This window comes from Rhipicephalus sanguineus, chromosome 11 (genome assembly GCF_013339695.2).
Source record: "Rhipicephalus sanguineus isolate Rsan-2018 chromosome 11, BIME_Rsan_1.4, whole genome shotgun sequence".
In the NCBI taxonomy this organism is placed as follows: Eukaryota; Metazoa; Arthropoda; class Arachnida; order Ixodida; family Ixodidae; genus Rhipicephalus; species Rhipicephalus sanguineus.
In genome coordinates, this window is record NC_051186.1 from 66,896,829 (window position 1) to 66,916,139 (window position 19,311).

The 19,311-nt window shown below is 47.3% G+C and overlaps 1 protein-coding gene across 1 annotated transcript in view; it reads right to left on the bottom strand.

Moving 5' to 3' along the window:
- The window catches only part of LOC119375097 (uncharacterized), a 53,058-nt gene that overhangs the window by 3,896 nt on the left and 29,851 nt on the right, over positions 1 to 19,311 (bottom strand). The window contains exons 3-7 of the mRNA XM_049411159.1: positions 8,739 to 8,906; positions 7,043 to 7,318; positions 5,548 to 5,906; positions 4,629 to 4,904; positions 1,123 to 1,298 (exon numbers count right to left, since the gene is read on the bottom strand). Of these exons, the coding sequence (XP_049267116.1) occupies positions 1,123 to 1,298; positions 4,629 to 4,904; positions 5,548 to 5,906; positions 7,043 to 7,318; positions 8,739 to 8,906 (1,255 nt within the window). The remainder of the gene's footprint in view (positions 1 to 1,122; positions 1,299 to 4,628; positions 4,905 to 5,547; positions 5,907 to 7,042; positions 7,319 to 8,738; positions 8,907 to 19,311) is intronic.

The window sequence follows — 19,311 nt, forward strand, 5'->3', positions numbered from 1 at the left end:
GGCACGTCACTGAGGAGCCACCTCCTCGATATCGAAACCAAATTTTTTTTTTTTTATGTAGCGGTATGAAAAATATATTCGATGCGTTCTCATGCACCACGATACTCTTTTTGGGGCTCTCGACACCAGGGTTTTTACTTAGAGCGACAACCCGAAAATAATTAAAATTCGTGTCAGTACTCCTTGAAGTCCGAAGAGCACCCGAAGTGGGCCGGCTTCGGTGAAATCACTCTTGGGTACCAAATAGTGATGCCGAACTATCAATAGCACTATCGATACTATCGATAGTTGAGTCACTATCGAACTATCAATTATAAAAAAAGAAAAGCTGTCGATAGCGCTTTCTGTAGTAAGTACGATAGTACTATCGATAGAACAAAATGTACCGCGCGAATTCATTGCAGCATGAACTTGGTTCCCCGAGTGCGTCGTCTATGGTGGAGCAGGCTGAAGGGCAAGATAGTTGACATGCTTGTGTTCTTTCACGAGAGCGCTTGGCTGACACATGATAAATAAGCTGAGATGTTCAGCTGTTTAGCAGAAAGGAAGCCATTACATATGACGGAACAGCCTGGCTTGAAATTTATATTGCATTTCGTGATTTCAAAATAAAAAAAAACAACATAAAGTAATAGTTGTTGGGGTTTTACGTCCCAACATAAAAATATCAAGAACCAAGTTTGTTAATTGTAAGATGCAACTGGTTACTTTTGAATGTGAATTTTTTATGGACATATTCCGGCATTTTCGCTTCAGAAATGATTTACTTCTTCGCCAAACTATTGCTCATAAATTAAACCAACTGAGTATTGCTGATAGTAGGCTATCGAAAATGTTTTGGTATATCGCCGGCCAACAACTGCATAATTATTCGCAGCAATATCGATAGTATCATCAATAGTAATATTTTCGACGACACTATTGCACTATCGATATACTATCGTTAGTTTATTTACACTATCGATAGTTCTACAAAAATTGTCGATGCTATCGGTAGTCACTTTAGCCATAGTTTTGCATCACTACGCGAAACCCCAGAATTTAGTTGATTATCTGCCTTTTGTGCAGTATACAATAGCGTGTGTCCGACGCAGTGATAGGAATAAATAGGCGTATACGCACTCGTAGTACTTATCGTATATCCTCGTCAGCGACCTGATCTGCGACTGCACCGAAGACGCGAGAGAGTTGAGGAGCAGCAAGTACGAGACCACGATCAACATGACCAAGAAAAGCTCCAAGTTGTGTGCACGCAGTGTTTGGAATATGGCGTCTCCGCATCCTCTCAGGTGGATCACCTGCAACGAAAATGAAAAAAAAAATTACACCATCTCCCACTAAAGAGGATTATGTAGGGATGCGAAGCAGCGCATGGGTTGACTTAAAGTTCCGTTCATCACGGGCACCTTGCCCGATGTTAACGCGTCCTTGCAAGTGGAGCACACCATGAATTCACTGTAGTTGCTGTTGCTGTTACTCGTCCCGAACTCTTGTTGGAGCACGCCACGCGGGAGCACGTGCGTTCATCGCGCGTCTCCAGAATATCGTTCCGCGACGCCATCACGTGATTGTTGAGAGAATGTAAGGGGGAGAGGCCACAGCGCCTTACCCAGCCCCTTACGCAGGCCCGAACGCGCTAGCGTGTGCCAGCGCTTTCTGACTAGGATACAACAAGTTGGTTCATCGCGCGTCTGCAGAATCTCGTTCCCCGAGCCATCACGTGATTGTTGAGAGAGTGTAAGGGGGAGAGGCCACAGCGTCTTACCCAGCCCCTTACACAGGCCCGAACGCGCTAGCGCGTGCGAGCACACATGGTTCCCGAGAGGACGGTCAATGGAAGGACGGACACAGCCCCGAGCAAAAGCTGCTTCGCATCTAAAAAAAAAAGGTTGTTCACTTCATATACCCAATTAGATGCCAACTGCTCCGGTAATGCGTTATCCAAGAAACTTAAAAAAGTTTTACGGGCAAACTAAAGCTGGCTATTTAGACAGTCCCATACGTAAGCTGCGAAACAGACAACGGGAACGCGAAGGGAGACCCTTTCTTTTTTTGGCGACCTGTGGCCGCGTCGCACCGCTTACGCTCGTGAAGAAAACGCGCTGCGTCGCATAGAGAAAACGCAAATGGTACACAAGCGTGCACAGGTAATTCTTAATTTGAAGTATTTTTGCGGCTCCAAATGGGTTCTTTTTGCTATTAGCAACATGTTCGTCACAGTTATGGGAATTTCCCAAGCGCAGCCACTAAGTTCACGATTGTTCACTAAGAAACAACCAATGAAACCAACAGACCATTAAGACAAGGAAAGCATAAGAAATATTATTTGTTGCTTTTTAACCGTCGCGCATTCATTACGACATATATTGAAAGGAATTAGAGTGGACGAAAAAGCAGCCCTTCCGCCGGTAGGACGCGAACCCACAACCTTCGAATTACGCGTCCGGTGCTCTACCAGTTGAACTATACGACGGAGGGCGCTCCCTCGTCCTCTTTTTGTTGGGTGTTTTGTCTACGTTCAAGCCCTGGTAGTGCAGCTTTCCTCCCATCTTCCCTTCCTCTATGTTTCCCCTTCCCAAAGGTGCAGGCAGGCGTTGTGCTGAAGTTGCGCCTTTTCCTTTCCTCAACCTCTCCTCCTCCTCCACTCTAGGTGGCAGTTGTCAGCCTGTTCCCTCCCTATTTCCTCTGTGTCCTTGTGTGTTTTGTGTATACGAATCAAATGGTAATACAGTAAAAGATCGTTATTTCCAATTCGAAGGGCACTATAAAATTGTTCGAATTAGGCCGAGTTCGAATTAGCGGGCGGGCGCTAGAATGAACGGACATCGCGCCACTCTGCGCATTCAGAACCCCAAAAAAAGCCACCTCCGGACTCGTCACCACGAATCAGGCGCTAGTACACGTTTGCGGAAAGTGATTTCATAAATTAGGTTCATGGAGCTCTAACAGCGAAGAGGACTAATTGATCTGGTCAGTGATATGCCAGAAACAAGCACCGACATGCATTTATGTGAGCAGTGAGCCTTAAGGGACCGACAACCAACTTTTGCGGTACCCGTTTTCTTGAGTGCAATGGGAAGCTTACCGGTCAGAGCTTCTAATCACGGAGTGGTAACGCGGAGAACGCCGTAAAACATTTGTAATCAGAGTTTTTCGATCTGCAGCGATTATGCAGTCTTAATATGACATGCTGCAAACAGTGAGAGGTGAGCGCGATAGCGATTATACGCCAGCAGTGGTGACAAGTTATGCCTTAAGTATAAAAAGGCAATGTTACGTTTGCAAAGCCTGCGGTGCCGCGACTACTGCCTTCTAGCCTATTAAATTATTTTACAATAGTTATAGCGTTTTTCTGGGGCTTCTTGTAGAAGTACTTTGGCCGTACACAGGTCGCTTTATCACATTTTAGTCAAGCCAAGCCAAGCTAAGCCTTCGAAAACGAAACAAGTGGGAGGATACACCAGTAGTGTTGTTCATGAAGTGGAAATCCTCCACAGAACAGTAAGTCGATGGCATTTTGCGAGCAGCAGCGCAAACTCGCGTGCTACTCTTCAAAAGTCCGATACGACGAGAGCAGACGAGAGTCGAGCTACGCGGGAAACGCCGCCGGACGCCGCGCGCATGAGCCTCAGCGTCTGTTTCACTGGAAGCCACGAAAGCAGCGCCGCATCTCACGCTTTACTTCTTTTACCTTAGAAACAAACGGGATTCGACAATAACATACATATTCAAAATTTCAGCCCTCGTTCTGGTGCGTGTAAAAGCATTGGACTACGTTCAACAAAGTGCTTAAGACTGCATACGTCTAGTTCATGGCGCTCGCGCTAGGCTGCGCGACATACCGCTTTTTGTTACTTTTAAACGCGATTTAAAAATATAAATCCTACTCAGATCGCGAAAAGTATTCTGGAATCTGTCACTATAATTCACGGCCTTTTCATTTCCACCAGGATCTAATCACCCGTTCTGGCCAGTTGTCGGTCCCTTTAACGTAAATATTTGACGTTCTTTATGCTGAAAACACGTTTATTTACGTGGAAGAGTTAACTCAATCAAAATAAATGTAATCTGTGATTTGAATGTGCTTGCGTTCCTTCAGTCGCGACTCCATAGGCATCGTTTGCAGCTTGCCCATGAGCTCCTGCGCAACGTCCGAATTCTCATCTGCTGAGAAATGCCGCAGTTTCGTTGTTTTGCATCTCTAGTAAATATGATTTGGTTTGGTTTTGCAACACATTGTGATCACTCTGGGCCGACTTCTGCGAGGAGCGATGAAAACCAGGGGCTCCCAGTTCGAATAAACGAGCTTTTACTCTAACAACAACAACAACAACAACAACAACAACAACAACAACAACAACAACAACAACAACAACAACAACAACAACAACAACAACAACAACAACAACAATAATAATAATAATAATAACAACAATAATAATAATAATAATAATAATAATAATAATAATAATAATAATAATAATAATAATAATAATAATAGACAGTCAGTAAGTGTTGCCTGTTGATTTCATTGGTTGTGTGTTACAAAGAAACGAGCCGCTCGAACAATACCCCTTGCGTGCGACTGTTTAATGTCTTTTGCCAGGCGCCCTGGCATCATTCCGCACCTTCCAAGCGTCGCGATCGGACATGCGAAGCACTCCGCGTCCGCAAAGGGTGTTGGGAATGGGAGGATACGCGTCTTCCCCGAGAACGTTCCCCGCTGACCGTTTGACGGCCTCGCCATGGCCCGGCGTATGACGGCAGCACGAAGGCGGAACGCTGCACCGTTCGGGACTGGGATTGCTGTCGTTGCAGGCGAAGTACACGTTCGCCTGCCAGTCCCGGTAGCCGGCTTGGGTCATGCCGCAGCAGCTCAGGGTGGTCTGCAGGTAGTCGATGGTCTGCGCCGTCGTCATTAGCATCATCATCAGCCTGACTACGCCCACTGCAGGGCAAATGCCTCTTCCAATTCTTTTGCCACTCAACCTGGTCCTGTGCTTGCTGCGGACACGTTAACCACGCGAACTTCATGTCATCTGTCCGCCTAACTTTCTGCCTCTTGGCTTCTCCTGGATGCCGGTCCAATACACTTAATGACCAGCGGATATCTTGCCTTCGCACTGCATGCCCTGCCCATGCCCATTTCTTCTTGCTTTCGACTAAGATACAGTCAACACCCGTTTGTTCCCTGACCAACTCTGCTCTCCTCTTGTCCCTTAAGGCTGCACATATCACTTTCCTTTCCATGGCTGGCTGCGGCGTCCTCAATTCAAATTGAACCCTCTTCGTAAGCCTCCGGTTTTCTGCTGCGTTGTGAAGCACATCTATTAAGCTTAGACACTTAGTGCTCCTTAGTGCTCCTTTCCTGCCAAGGCAGCAGCTTGGCAAAGACATGTCCACTTGTAGGAGCGTTGGCTCCAGCCATATTCCCTGTTCAACGATATTTCTCGTCGTTTCATAATCATAATCGGAGTTTTGGCACGTACAACGCCAGGATCACTACTGCTACTAATGAGCGAGAAGGTGACTTGCATCCGTGCTCACCTTCCTGTAGTCGGCCTTGTCTCGGTAGTGGACCACGAAGTCCTCGGTCACGTGATCCATGATGAAAGTATGCGCGAGCCACGGCATTCCCGCGACGAGCAGGGACGCCCCGAAGCTCAGCACAACGAGGAACAGCACGACGTTCTTGTAGACCTCCAGCAGGAACACGTTCTCTCTCACCGCGCCCAGAAGACCGACGGAGGCCGTGAGGAAAAGCAAACCCGAGACCACCATGAGCACGGTCTCCAGGTTGAACAGCAGCGCCACCAGCAACGTGCTGGGAGCCGTGAACGAATGCTCGCCAGAATCGCTTGGCTCGAACTTGGCGTACAGACTGCTCAGGAACACGACCGAGGAACCTACGCGCAACGCGGATTCGTTAAAGAGACACTCAAGTGAAACAAAGAATCGGTTCAGATTGATAAATTGCAGTGGCGTAGCCAGGGGGGGGGGGCACACCGGGCGTGTGCCCCCCCCCCCCGAATATTTTTTCCCATGAGATAAAGAGCACAAAATGACACTAGACCACACTTCCCTGCCCGGCCCCCATTCAGATCAAGGAGGTGCCCCCCCCCCCGCCCCCCCGAAAAAATTTTATGCCTACGCTCCTGATAAATTGTTCTCTGAAAACTCCAATGTCGTTAATCTTACCATCATAGGTTTATTAATAGAGGAGAAAATCAAGGTCAATGTTTCATTTTTAAATTTCGCGGCCGAAATCCACGCGCCTGACGCCACAAATTTCACATTTTTTTTCGTGTTTTGGCCTCATTCGCTGAACGAAATTTCCTGAAACTTGGTATATAAAGTATCTGGTTCACTCGGAAGACAATGTACTTCATTTTTACCGATTAGGAAGTACGTAGGACCTAGTGGACGCCTTCAAGTTCTATGACGTCACGGCGTTTGGTGCGAGAACTTCAAGGTGGTGTCGTCACCCGCATTTTCTTTTGGCGCGTTTTATCGCTTGCCAAACGTCTTCTCGCGGCAAGCGCGGTGATTTTGGAATTATGGAAGAGTAGTTTACTAATACGAGAAAATTTGTTTTTTTCTTTAGTGTCCCTTTAAGCGATGTAGTAATGATAATTGTTGAGGTTTTACGTCTGAAAACCATGTTATGACTATGAGAGACGCCATAGTGGAGAGCTCTGAAAGTTTAGACCACCTGGGGTTCTTTAACGTGCACCTAAATCTAAGCATTCGTGCCTCGGACATTTTGCGTCCGTCGAAATGCGGCCCCCGCGGCTGGTGTTCTATCCTTCGTTAGGTGATGTAGTGACCGGCTGAGCGCTTCGCAGAGTTTTCAAGCGAAGTTCGTTAAAAACTCGCAGAATTCGGTGGCGTCCGTCGCGAAAGACGCGGCGCCGGCGAGAGGTACAAAAATGCAGCCCTCGAAGCCCAACCCTCCCCCCCTTCTCGGCTACGCCCCTGTCTTCCGACTCTACAGCCTCAGTACCTTGTGAGTTTGCGTTAAGCAGTGTGAGGAGACACTAACCGACCATGAGGAGGAAGTTGGAGGCGCAGAGGGGTACCATGTACACGGTGCTCACGTCGTACACCGTAGTCGAGGAAATCTCGGACGACGCTCTGCGCATGGGCGAGGAGCACGCCGGTGACGATGGTGTGCTCGGCAGCGGTGTCCGAAGATGGGGAATGTCTTGCGGTTTCTGCAGAGGACGGCGCTGGAGTGGTACCGCAGGAGTGGTGGGATTCCAAGGCGGTTGTGCCCCCTGGTAAGCCAGGAACGCCAACCAGCTGGTATTCGCAGGGGCTGAAAAATAGTTTCGCGGTTCTTAACTCTGACGCTGCACAGTGAGGTTGATAGGTGGGCGTGTTGGTGACAATTCATTTTAACGTGCGAAGCAGTGCACGGAGACAAGTAACAAAAGGAAGAAACGACAGGACAACGAATCGTTTTTTCCTTTTGTGCCTTGACTCTGTGCGCTGCTTCACGCGTTCGAATTATTTGCCGATGCGTGCTACAGTCAAGTCTCGTTGATGCAGTTTTCGCGGGAACCTGCAATTAAAACGTATAAACTGAAGCTCGTGTTATCTGAAACAAGCTCACAACATAATAAAGTATAGGCGCACGCGGTGACGAAATCAATAGCAAAGCTTCATAGGGCGTCGAGTGGTTCTGCATCGAAAACTCACAGGGACCCCTGTGAATTCACCTAGGAGGACTGGAAGGCGAAAGCCATATTCTTTTTCTTCTTTTTTCTTTTCAATCGATAGCTGCACACCAGGGTTGGAACACTATGGGGATTCGATTGAAAACTTTGCGTACATATTCGTGTCACAAGACATCACAACGGTGACTTTTGCTATGGAAAAGAATGAAGTTCGCTTTCGCTAAAGTTTAGACAAAAATTGCAGCTGTTCATCTTATGAGGGTGTTGACATACGTTCTTCTTTCCTGACCTACGAAACCGTTGCGCACGCAAACCTATACTGTCATTGCTTGTTTGCTTCCGAGCAAGCTTAACACACATAAGTGGTAACACTTCTTCTATAGGGCGAGTTGGTTTATACGTACATAAGTAGCGTGAGAGAAAACGGACAGATGAAGGACAGGACACCACGAGCGTATGGTGAACAGGACACCATTGGCACACCTGGTGTCCTGCCCTTCCTCTGTCCGTATCCTGTCGCGCCACAATGATTATTTACACCGAAGTGGGGCGCAAGGGAACGCCAGGAATCCAGGAATAGGAATTAGATGTGTAATAGTCAGGTATTCACGGATTTTCCAAACCCCGTACTCTGCAGCAAGTGGAATCCAGATGTATTCAGGTCACAGTGTGAATTTCGTGATGAGGCAGGAAACTTGGTCCACATGGTTTGGACTTGTGCGACTCAATACGATAGCCTACACACACCAGAATCCTGGGAGGATCTGCTCCGCAGCCCCCACCCCAACGTCCGGAAGGATAGAGAGAGAGAGAGAGAAACGAAGAGGAAATGCAGGGAGGTTAACCAAGCTTTGGCTCGGTTGGCTACTCTACCCTCAAGAAGGATATCATCATGCTGCCATGTCTTAAGGGGTTCCGGCCGACGGCTGGGGGCGACGGGGGAGGTGGATTTTCTCCTGACGTCCATTGACTGCTGTTCTAAAAGTTATTTCTCTCTCTCTCTCTCGCGGCGAAGAAACTGGCCACAGTACTTTCCTTCATTGGAAAGCTTGTGCTTACCTTGGTTGGCTGTGAAGCGGCGCAAGAGGAATACATCCTCGAGGGGAACGTTTGCGTGCTCCTGAATGGCTGTGTCGCCTGGCTTCCCCGTATACCGCTGCGTCTCCCGCGACGGCGTGGCTTCCCGAATGGCGGGGCTCTCTGGTGCCGGCAGCCTAAACAACCCTCCTGCGCTGCCAGACGCGAAGCTCCAATGATGCCCATGTTGCGGTCGTTGCGTTACCGTAAAATTACGACGGGTCCACTTGCTTGTTGAGCAGGCGTTCGAGGACATGTTCAGATTTGCGGCAAACGTGCCAGATTATAACGAAAGCGGCCCGCAATTTCTCTTCGTCTTCTTCTTCATAACGGCTTTGATTGACATAACCGTATACACATAGAGAAAGAAAAAAAAATCACGGCATATCCACGGAGTGAATGATGATGAGTGGGCGAAGCTGCGGAGGTTCATCGGTAAACCGTGAATCTTCCGTGAATTCTGCCCAGTACATCATCACCGACGTGAGATCGGGCGCGTTTATACTAAAGGTTCGATGAGAGTTATGACGACTTGCAGCTCACTTTAATTTTACATGTACGCTATGAATTTTCATTGTTTAATCACGCACAGGAGAAATCGCACACACGCACTACCTTGGAGGTCAAAATCCAGTGCCTATATATACGGGGTGGTCAGTGAACGGTTGTGCAGCGCGAGCGGTCGGTTTTTTCAATCAAGACGCTGCCGCGACGCTGCCTGCGTCGGCGCCGCTCCGCCGCGAGGCAAGATAGGGGGGGGGGCACCGTAGGAGAGGAGAGGGTACATATATATCACGTTACATATCATCACGTTACATATATATCACGATACATATCACGTACTGTCGCAGCGCATTGTCTTTAGGGACAATGCGCTGCCTTCATGTGTGCACGCCCCCTCCGTTTTTAAGACTGGTTATGGGAGAGGGGAAGGGGAGAGGGTGAGTGGAGAGGGAAAGGGGAGAGGGGCAGAGGACATGGGAAATGGTGAGGGGGAGTGGAGAGGAGGTGTGTGGACACGGTATGCGCATGCGCAGTAAGTGTGGTCACGCCGCACACCACCACCACCACCGCCGGACAGATACTGCCGTTTACTGCCGGCTGCCGGGAGATACGCCGGACAACGGAGACGTGACAAGGTTAGACTAAGAGGAGCTACGCCCCTAAAATGGTATGCACTCGCGTAGAATGCAGATGCCCATGGGTGGGACACACACACACACACACTAAACCACACCACCTCCCTTGGATCAAACGCTATCAAGCGTTCTTTGATCGATATACGGTGGCGTTAGTTCATTGTACAGGGCACGGGTGTACATGGCTTCAATCTATCTGATGGAAGCGCATCAAAACACGCTGCTGACGCGTCCATCATTGAGCGTGAAGACCTGTACAATACGGTGATGAACGAACGCAGCCGTGTATCAACTAAAGAACGCTTGGAAGCGCTGGAGTGGTGGCGCGCGAGAGCGCGTCTATTTTATATTTGGCGTGTTTCGTACGCTTTCGTTTTTGCTCGGAAAAAACAACCAGGCAGATTTCAGCAAAAAATAAATGCTTGATGCTAGGATTATTTCAGGCGAGGTACAACATAAAGTTAATATTTTACCGATTCGAGCAAGAATAAAAATGTTGGCTAATTAAAGTTAATTAATAAATTGGCGCTTAGTCACGAAAGAGATACAGTTTGCATGCGCAAACGACTACCACTAAAATGCAACAGGTAGAACTTTCCTAGAGCGCATGGTTTTTTTTAAATGTTGGTCCAAGTTAGCTGGGACAGCCTATATGTGTGTGCGTTTGTGTGTGTGTGTGTGTGTCATCGAGGGAGTGAGTATTTGTCAGAAGTTCTATAATCGGCATCTATAGTCGGTTAAAATAAAGAGGGGTTAGAGAGAGAGAAAATAAACTTTATTAGCACTTGGGCGGCAGTTTGGTCTTGGTGGCCTCAGATGGCGGCGCTGAGTCCTTGAACTCGGGCGGCATCTTCAGCCTGCCGGACGGCCCAGAGCTGGTCGTTGTGCTCCGAGCTTCTGAGCGCCGCCTCCCAGCGGCGGCGTCGCCGACGGACAAGGTCCCCCGCGGCTCCCGCAGCCGGGACTAGGGTTAAAATTTTTTTAGATGCGAAGCAGCTCTTTGACTAGCCTGTGTAACGCTGTCCCTCCGTCCGCACAAACGTGAGGCAACGTGCTTCCCTCGGCGCAGGTGTTGGAGCGGTGCCAAGTAGGTCACGCCGCAGCTGGGCGTTGACGTCACGCTCCCCTCACCCGCTTCTCTCGCAGGTGCGCGCGTACGTCACTCTCTCCCTCACCCGCCGGAGCGCCCGCAGCTGCCGGCTCCAACGCCCGCTCGCCTCCCGTGTCTGCGTTTCAAACAAACGTTTACACCAGTAAACGCCACACCGAGTTTCGCTTCAAACGAATCTTCCAGCGCTCACCGCAGCACCCGCGTTAGCGCCGTTCAACTCGTGAAGCCACCCGTGCGCAACGCTGCTGCTTCGCATCCCATCAGGGTTCCCTTCGGGGAGATGGTCCAATTTTTAAATGCGAAGCATTTCTTAGCGAACCTCTGGCACTTTGAGCGTTTCTATCTACGTATCTATCTATCTATCTATCTAGCCGCCTACGTCTGGGTGCTCTCATGATCGCCTCCTTAACTTGGTGTAGACCAAAATTTGCATGGGAGCGTAAGTGGATTTGACGAATATGATTGCCGGGTCATGACATGAATAACGCTAAAATCCTGTCGCGTACGTCGTCAAACCTTTTCCACTAGACCCGTGTGGCACATACCCGTTTACCACGGGCCGCGGTGTACGGGTATGCGCCACAGGTGATTGACAGTTTATATCTACCCAGGAACGGCGAGAACAGACATTGGTAACTTAAATGATAGAGCGTTAAGGAAAACCAACATCGGCAGCGTTGACTCAACGAATGGAAAGAATGAAAATTAGGATCCCAGCAGGAATCGAACCCAAGCATTCTGCGTGGCAATCAGGTATTCTACCACTGAGCCACGCCAGGTCCATAAACTGGTTTGGAAAAAGAGCCTACGCAGGCGTAATTTCGGTGCAACGTCAATTGTGGTTGTGGGGCTGGCTATCTAATTTTACAAGAAAGCAATAAACACTACATGATACTCCTACGATGTGTACTCCTACGATACAGGCGTCATATCAGATTAACGTTTGTAGTTACAGTGTTGGCTACGCTTTTATAGCAGTCTAATAAACATTATGTTTGTATTTCATGATTCAGCAAGCTATATAGGACGTTTTCGCATTGCTCGACCCCGGAGGAATACATTAACGAAAGTTACATATGATATTCACATCACCGCACCGTAAGGGGCACTTCGTCCACCAGAACGACGCAGTGTCCTCTTCATTTCTTAGGAGGCTGGGCGATGACCTCATGCTGACCGAGGATGATGCCAGATTGATTGACAGCCACTTTGTAGACTAGGCTACGTAGGCCACATACGCCCAGGTAGTCTACGAATACGACAAGCACCATCCACTGATGTTGGTCTAAGTAGCATTATCCAGGCCTACCAGCCTCGACGGCCTATACCTCACCAACGACAAGGGTGGCTTCAGGTTCCGACATGTCGCCGGCTCTGTCGACAGACAATTTGTCGATGAAATGACCGAGGCATCCACGAATTCCAACAGCTCTACTATACCACATACTTCACTACACATGGACCCCTCGTCACCACGATCACGACCGGATCCTATAACAAGTCATGACCAGCTGCTGGTGCTGACTGATCACGGTGATGATGCCCTTGTTCAAGAAGTGACGTGCGTGCGTTCTAGGGACACGTATAGGCACTACATATCAGCTTACCGCTTCTGACGTTGGTAATACCCACGTTGCCATTGGCAGCGTTGCCCAACCGTAAACAACTTGTTATATAACACATATGCGGCTCTTCAACATATATATATATATATATATATATATATATATATATATATATATATATATATATATATATAAAGTGCGTACAAAATTTATACAAATCTTTAGCGTCATTTTGTAACGTGTCGCTAAGTAAAAAAACATACGCCACAGTCACCTACCCGCCGCATGCTTCGCATAATGTCGACTCCCACGGTACGTGCGATCTGCCGAATTTTTTTTTTTGTTACAACCTAAGCTCCGCCCGCGTAAGAGAGCCGCGCAACCACGTAAGAGAACCGCGCAAGGTGGTTTCTTTTCGAACCGTAAGGAGTTTTTCTCTGCTACTGCAAATACCACTCATATCGAAAACTAATGGTTCGTCGTTCTTACATAAAATTATATGACCTTTGGCTTAACAGTGATGTCAGAATCTCTGATGAAGTTTGTCGGGACGTTCAAGTTTTCCCCCTGAAACCAGCGACACGAACTTGTGTCTATATGAGAACACCAACTATATGAAACACGCGAGAAGTGCTTGGCATCACGGAGATGAGCGAATCTGATGGGTTAGAACGTCTATGCAAATTATTCCTGGTTGGAACAGTGATGGCTGTAGGCGGAGCTTGTAATTATTGTTAGGTATTTTGTTTAAATATACACTTGGTTACTAGGGTGGTTTGAACCCGCATGCGCCTTCGAGAGCTTCTCAAAAAAATGGAACGGATCTCCACTAAGTGATTGAAATACGAGTGGGGGAAGCTAGGTCCTAAGGTCCATAATGGCTAGAGTGTAGTCGCCGACTAGTATAAAGGGTTTGTGCTTGTAGGAGTTTTATATTGTTCTGTCACAATTATGATTTATATTAGTCTATTGTTAAACTTTTTCTAGGGGGTTTACACGGTGCTGTGCCGTGAGCGCGGACACCACACAACGGACAAGCCTAGACCCTAAGGTGCTTCGACCCTAAAACAGCTGCTAGTCGTAGTAATAGCTCCATCCTAAAACATTACTCACAGACCCTGCGCTGTCTTGAAGTGCAATGCCTATAGTCGGTGACAAGCTAAGAATAAAAAGTAAACTGTACCGCTGTCCATTTGTATTATGCGCGTCCAACTACGGCCACTCTTTACCATGACGTAATGGTTAATACGAACCAATGAAAAATGCAACATGGCGCCGTTCGCGACGAGAGGCGAGATACCGCTGCATCGAGACCGAGATCCGTCAATTCGAATTTCCTGCGGTGTTTGTTTCTTCCAGAAGAAGCTCTTTCCTACTGTTATCCGCACGTACTCAGCATCATCCTCGCCGGTCGTCATTCGATGCAGTAGAAGCTTGTGATTGTGCCGCGTTTGAAGTGCACCGAAGCGACAGCAGCTCGGAGTGTTTTACAACACTTTAGCGCGTTCCGTCGTTTCGGCAGCGTCAAGTTGCAACACGGCGTGTGTTCCCTCCATCGCTCGGATACACCAAGCATCTCGCCTGAGGGTCACCACATCGGCGATTGTCGTCGCGTTCATTCGTGTGCAGTGAGTTAAAAGTGAAGTCGGAATTTGTGTGCCTGTGTACGATTTACCGCCCGCAAACGCCATGGCATTAGTATGTGTTACTTGGAGTGTGTGTGTTACTTGGAGCTCGCAACGTGGGAATGTTGGTGATGTATTGTGATATGCGCCGTGCTTTGCGCCTATATGACTGACGTACGTACGGATAAAGCGTGAGAGAAAGGAAGTGACCAACGTAACCCGTTAGCGCAACACAATGCAAAAGTAAACAAACCAGGTGTTTTTTGCATTAGGCAGCGCACAAAAGGGCAACGAATACGTACACACAAAAAGGCGCAAACACAAGCGCTGTACTGCAACTGGTGACAAGCTAAGAATAAAACCAGTTGCAGCACAGCGCTTGTGTTTGCGTCTTTTTATTTGTACGTATTCGTTGCCCTTTTGTGCGCTGCCTATTCGAAAATCGTGGCTCACCAACTAGCCCATCAGTACATTTTAAGCAAACCAGGTGTGGAGAACATGCAGTAGTGTGTGCATTATAAGAAGATAATTGTGGTCAGTCGGTGCGTGTGTGATCATGTGACGTGTGCCTATTGGGGCAGTTGCATCGTCTTAACTGAATGCAGTTCCACTAGCCCAGAATGATGTGCTAAGTACCCGTCGCGTAAGTGTCAAGCTCGATGCACGAACGCCTTGTAAAGAAAAACGCCGTGCGAGGTAATCGTTGTCTACAAACCGCGAAATGATGCGCGCTACATAATATCGCTATGACACAGGAACTTTCGATTGCATGGATCGTGATCGTAACTGAAGTGACGCCGCTAAAACTATTATTGAGTGAAAAAAAAAAAAAGCTTTTGTTGTTAATGGCGTTGCATCATACTTCCCGATATTATATTTGGAATTCTTGCTTTTGTCTAACGTGGGTTTTTTGCATTTTCGCGTGTATTCTGTGCATTACGCCAGTGATAATTTGTTTATATTAAACTACAGTAAACTCTCGTGAAGCCTATAGTCCGTAGACCCATTTTTAAACACTTATCCCTTCTTATGAATCCTCACCCCCTCACTATGCTTCACTAATAAATGAGGAGGGGGAGCCGGAGAGGTGGGGCTCGACAGTGGACGAAAGGAATGTACTTACTGATTGTGCCCACCGGGATTATCTATGTATACATTTATATGTTTTCCTTTTATTTGCTCGAGGGTGCACGTGTTCTTTGTATGTCCGACTGTATACGCGTGGTCTTTTGGCTACTCTTTTTTTTTCATTCTTAGATTTCTTTATTTCTATTTTTTTTTTCTCAACCTGCTCGGAGGACGATGCTATAAAAGCGCATCGAAGCCTAGCAAATTTTGCCTAGATAAAGATCGGTCTCCGATTGAAACGTTGACAAATAAACTTTTTTAGAAGCGTATATCATTTTCCTATTTGTCTTACGGCAACCGAAGACAGCCTCTTCACAATCTACGTGTCTATATATATATATATATATATATATATATATATATATATATATATATATATATATAATATATATATATATATATATATATATATATAATATATATATATATATATATATATATATATATATATATATTCGCACAGACACACACATACATAGAAGGTAGGGGCCCCTCTTCCAGCAAAAGTGGGCCCCCCTGCTGTAATGCCTACTGGGGCGATGCAGGTATGTAATAGGTAAATAATAAATGAATTCCAAAATTTAATGTTAAATGGCTGAAGGGGTCGTGGCAGCGCCAGTGTAAGTTGTCGAAGCGAGAAACAATCCCACGTAAAGCCTTTAGTCAATGCCACTTTAGCCGGGTACATATCCTTGGCGTGAACGGTAACACATGCAATGACCCTACACGCTTTTATTCCGTTGAAACAAGACGTCAAATGAAGCCTTGGCCTTTACGTCAAACACGATTAACAAGCACGGCGACTAGAGACGCAAATGTGGTATTTACGGCAACACAAGAGTCGAAATTCACGAAGTCAATCTGAGACCACTTCGCCATGCTTCACTTTGAGTCACAGTTGCCATAGTTACAGCATCCAGTCAAGGAAACTGGCGGCGAAAGTTCGTAAAAAAAATTCAAACGCTCTTATAAATGGGATTAATGTCGCTGTTTTTTTATGAAATGGTAAAAAGCGATTCCTTTATTTTTGCATTATTTGTTTTAATACCTAAATAGGTACTGCGCAGAAACATCACCTTTGAGGTGTACATTACTTCTTCGTAGACTCCGAGATGACCGCGGCGGGAGGTGCGGTTTAAAGAACAGATATATTGTTAAGCTGACGCTGAACTCCGTGCCTTCACAATATTTTCTATCTTGCTTTGCTTTCTTTATTTCGTATCAATGCAGTATTGCAAGATAATGTTTATATGCGTGATAATTATTGCTATTGTTTAGGAACTACTTCCTTTGTAGCGCGGAGGCATGCAAAATATGAGCAATACGGCCTCGTGGGCGGAGCTTATATTTATTTCTTAGGCTGTCACCGACTATTGGCCGCGAGATCGAGCGGAGTCGCCGCCTAGCGTCTGCTGGCTGAACAGCGCCTAGTGTGGATTGCTCCATGCATCGTCTGCTAGCCACGTTGTGTTTGCATGTGCGCGTACGTCGTGCAGGTGCTCAAAAGGCGGTTTGTTCCGTTGCGTTAGTGCAACTTTAACCGCACCTAAGTATTAGCTAACACAATGTAAAGAATGAATTGGGCTTGATCGGCTATGTATGTACTGTAATCATATCAGTGAGTGCACTTGTCGAGAGTGCTGTGTGTGGTCGTCGTACCCTCCGTTCACGAGAGTCATATCAGTGTAGGTGCCACTCTGTGGTTCAAGCGCATTGCAAAGTGCACTTGGCCTTGCCCTAAAGATGAGAAGTATTAAATCTCATGTGAATATAGCCTTCTAGCAGGTCGGTGGTAAAAAAAAGGCTCTCATGCACTTGCGCGTTGTGATTAGGTGTATAACTTCGGGACTGTCGTTTACAGGTTACGCGACGAGCTCTAGTTGTGTACGGTCCTGGTCCAACTACAGAGATTTCTCTCAAGTCACGTCTGACACTTCGGTACTTAAGTTGTCCCCTAAAAAGAACAGAAAATGGGTAGACACGGAAATCGCAAAACTGAGTTGCCTTGCGCAATTTTAACTTGTGGCGAAATTTATGCAAAAACACCCGTGTACATAGTTTAAGGGACGCGTTAAAGAGCCCTGACGGTCAAAATTAACACAAACGGCGTACTTTACTTTTATGTCGTAGTAATGTCCCCGCGAAGGCACATTTTTTTTTCTTTACATTATCTTGAGCGTTTGTGTTGCGTTGTTATAGACTGACAGAAGGCAGCGGACATTTTTCGCATGAAAAGACGTACTTTGGTCCCGTGAAATAACCGGGCCTTTTTCTATTGGACAGATTTAGTTGAGCGTCCGCAACAACGTACGGACGCAGCCTGCCATAGGAAATGGCTGGCAGGCTGCGTGCGTACGTTTTTGCGGATGCTCAACTAAATCTGTCTACTGTCGTGCAAGTAATCAATCGAAGAAAGTTCCATGCTGTACAGTTACCTTTGTGTACTGTTACTGGAATAAAAACAAGCGTGTACGTGTTAAGCGTCTCCGTAGCGCTAAAGGGCTGTCAGCCAAATAGCTTTCCTCAGTAAATCTATGAACTGTCCTACATTAAATGAAAAACTGAATAAGAAATGCGGATGGATATTTGAGCACGCAGTGCATAATGTGCTGTTCGAACTCATCGTGCAGGAATACCGGCTTTCTTTTTGTTGGGGGTTATCCAGATGAACATGAAGTAAATACTTAATTCAGTCGCGCTCCAGCAGTGCGTAGTAGATGGAACACAAGCTAAACATGTAAAATAAAACAATAAGATAACGTCATTCATTGCAAAAAGGCCGACTGTTGCCCATGGCGAGCAACCCGTTCGTTAGAAGAATGCGCTTCTCTCACTAGTAAATTAGTAATAGTAACGTTCGGCGCGCTTCGTGCATTATTTTGGGAATGAAGAGCACACATATTACCAGGAAGCTGCAGTCAACGCATTTTGTTTGCCGGAAATCGCTCACAATGAAATGCTGTTGTGTGCGTTTGTATACGCGCCTACAACCGCTTATCCACACTAGCGCGGCGACGGTGCTGCCACCTGTAGCCCGATCTCGCGGCGAATAGTGTAACAGAAATGACGCATCAGGCTCACGGTTCACGCATCGTTTCGGCGCAAAACTCAGCACCGAAACTACTGAGCATCGGCTGGCAACTTCGAGCGCGGTGCCGCGATTGGCAAGACGGCAATTAAAGGTCCTGTGCTATAGGCCACCTGCCTGAGCAATACTTAAGCACATTGCCGCTCGAACAAGTGTTCGCGAAAATGTATTGAAAATTGCTGGCCTATACCCGTAGTTCGTACTCACGCTTCGCAATGTGGCACTGAGGCCGCTTAAAAAGCAACGACAGCTAAATCCGATGCGATCCACCCCTTGAAATATGTTCCAGTGGTTCACTATTTATTCTAAACACTAACAGCCCGCTGCTCTCCCGTAGTAGAGTACATACAGTACACTCAATCGTCAATTATTTTCCCAAACGCACGATATATATTGTCGAACCTGAACTTGCGCCACACTTCGGGATACTTTACCGCTTTCCCAAAGCAGAGTACGTGTACTCTCAGTCGTCAATCATTTGTGTAAGCACACGTACACCAACAGACGCAAGAAGTCACAGGGTCCCTTATGTATTTGCCTAAGACAACTCGGAGGCAAAAGCAGCATTCTTTTTCTTCTCAGTCACTTTTTTTGTGAATAATAACAATTGTGGGCATAGACGTGCGCAGAGGGGGGGGGGGGGGGGGGGGCAGAGGGGCGGCCGCCCCCCCCCCCCTAGACCCATAAGAAGAGGGGGGGGGCGCAAATTCTGCCCCATACACTGACTTAATAGGGAGGGGGGCGCCGCGATGAACCTTCGCCCCCCCCCCCCCCCTTGAAGGGGAACCCTATGATTGTTGGAGTTTAACGTCCCAGAACCACGATGTGATATTGAGGGACGCCGTAGTGGAGGCCTCCGGAAATTTCGACCACCATGGGTTCTTTAACGCGCACCTAAA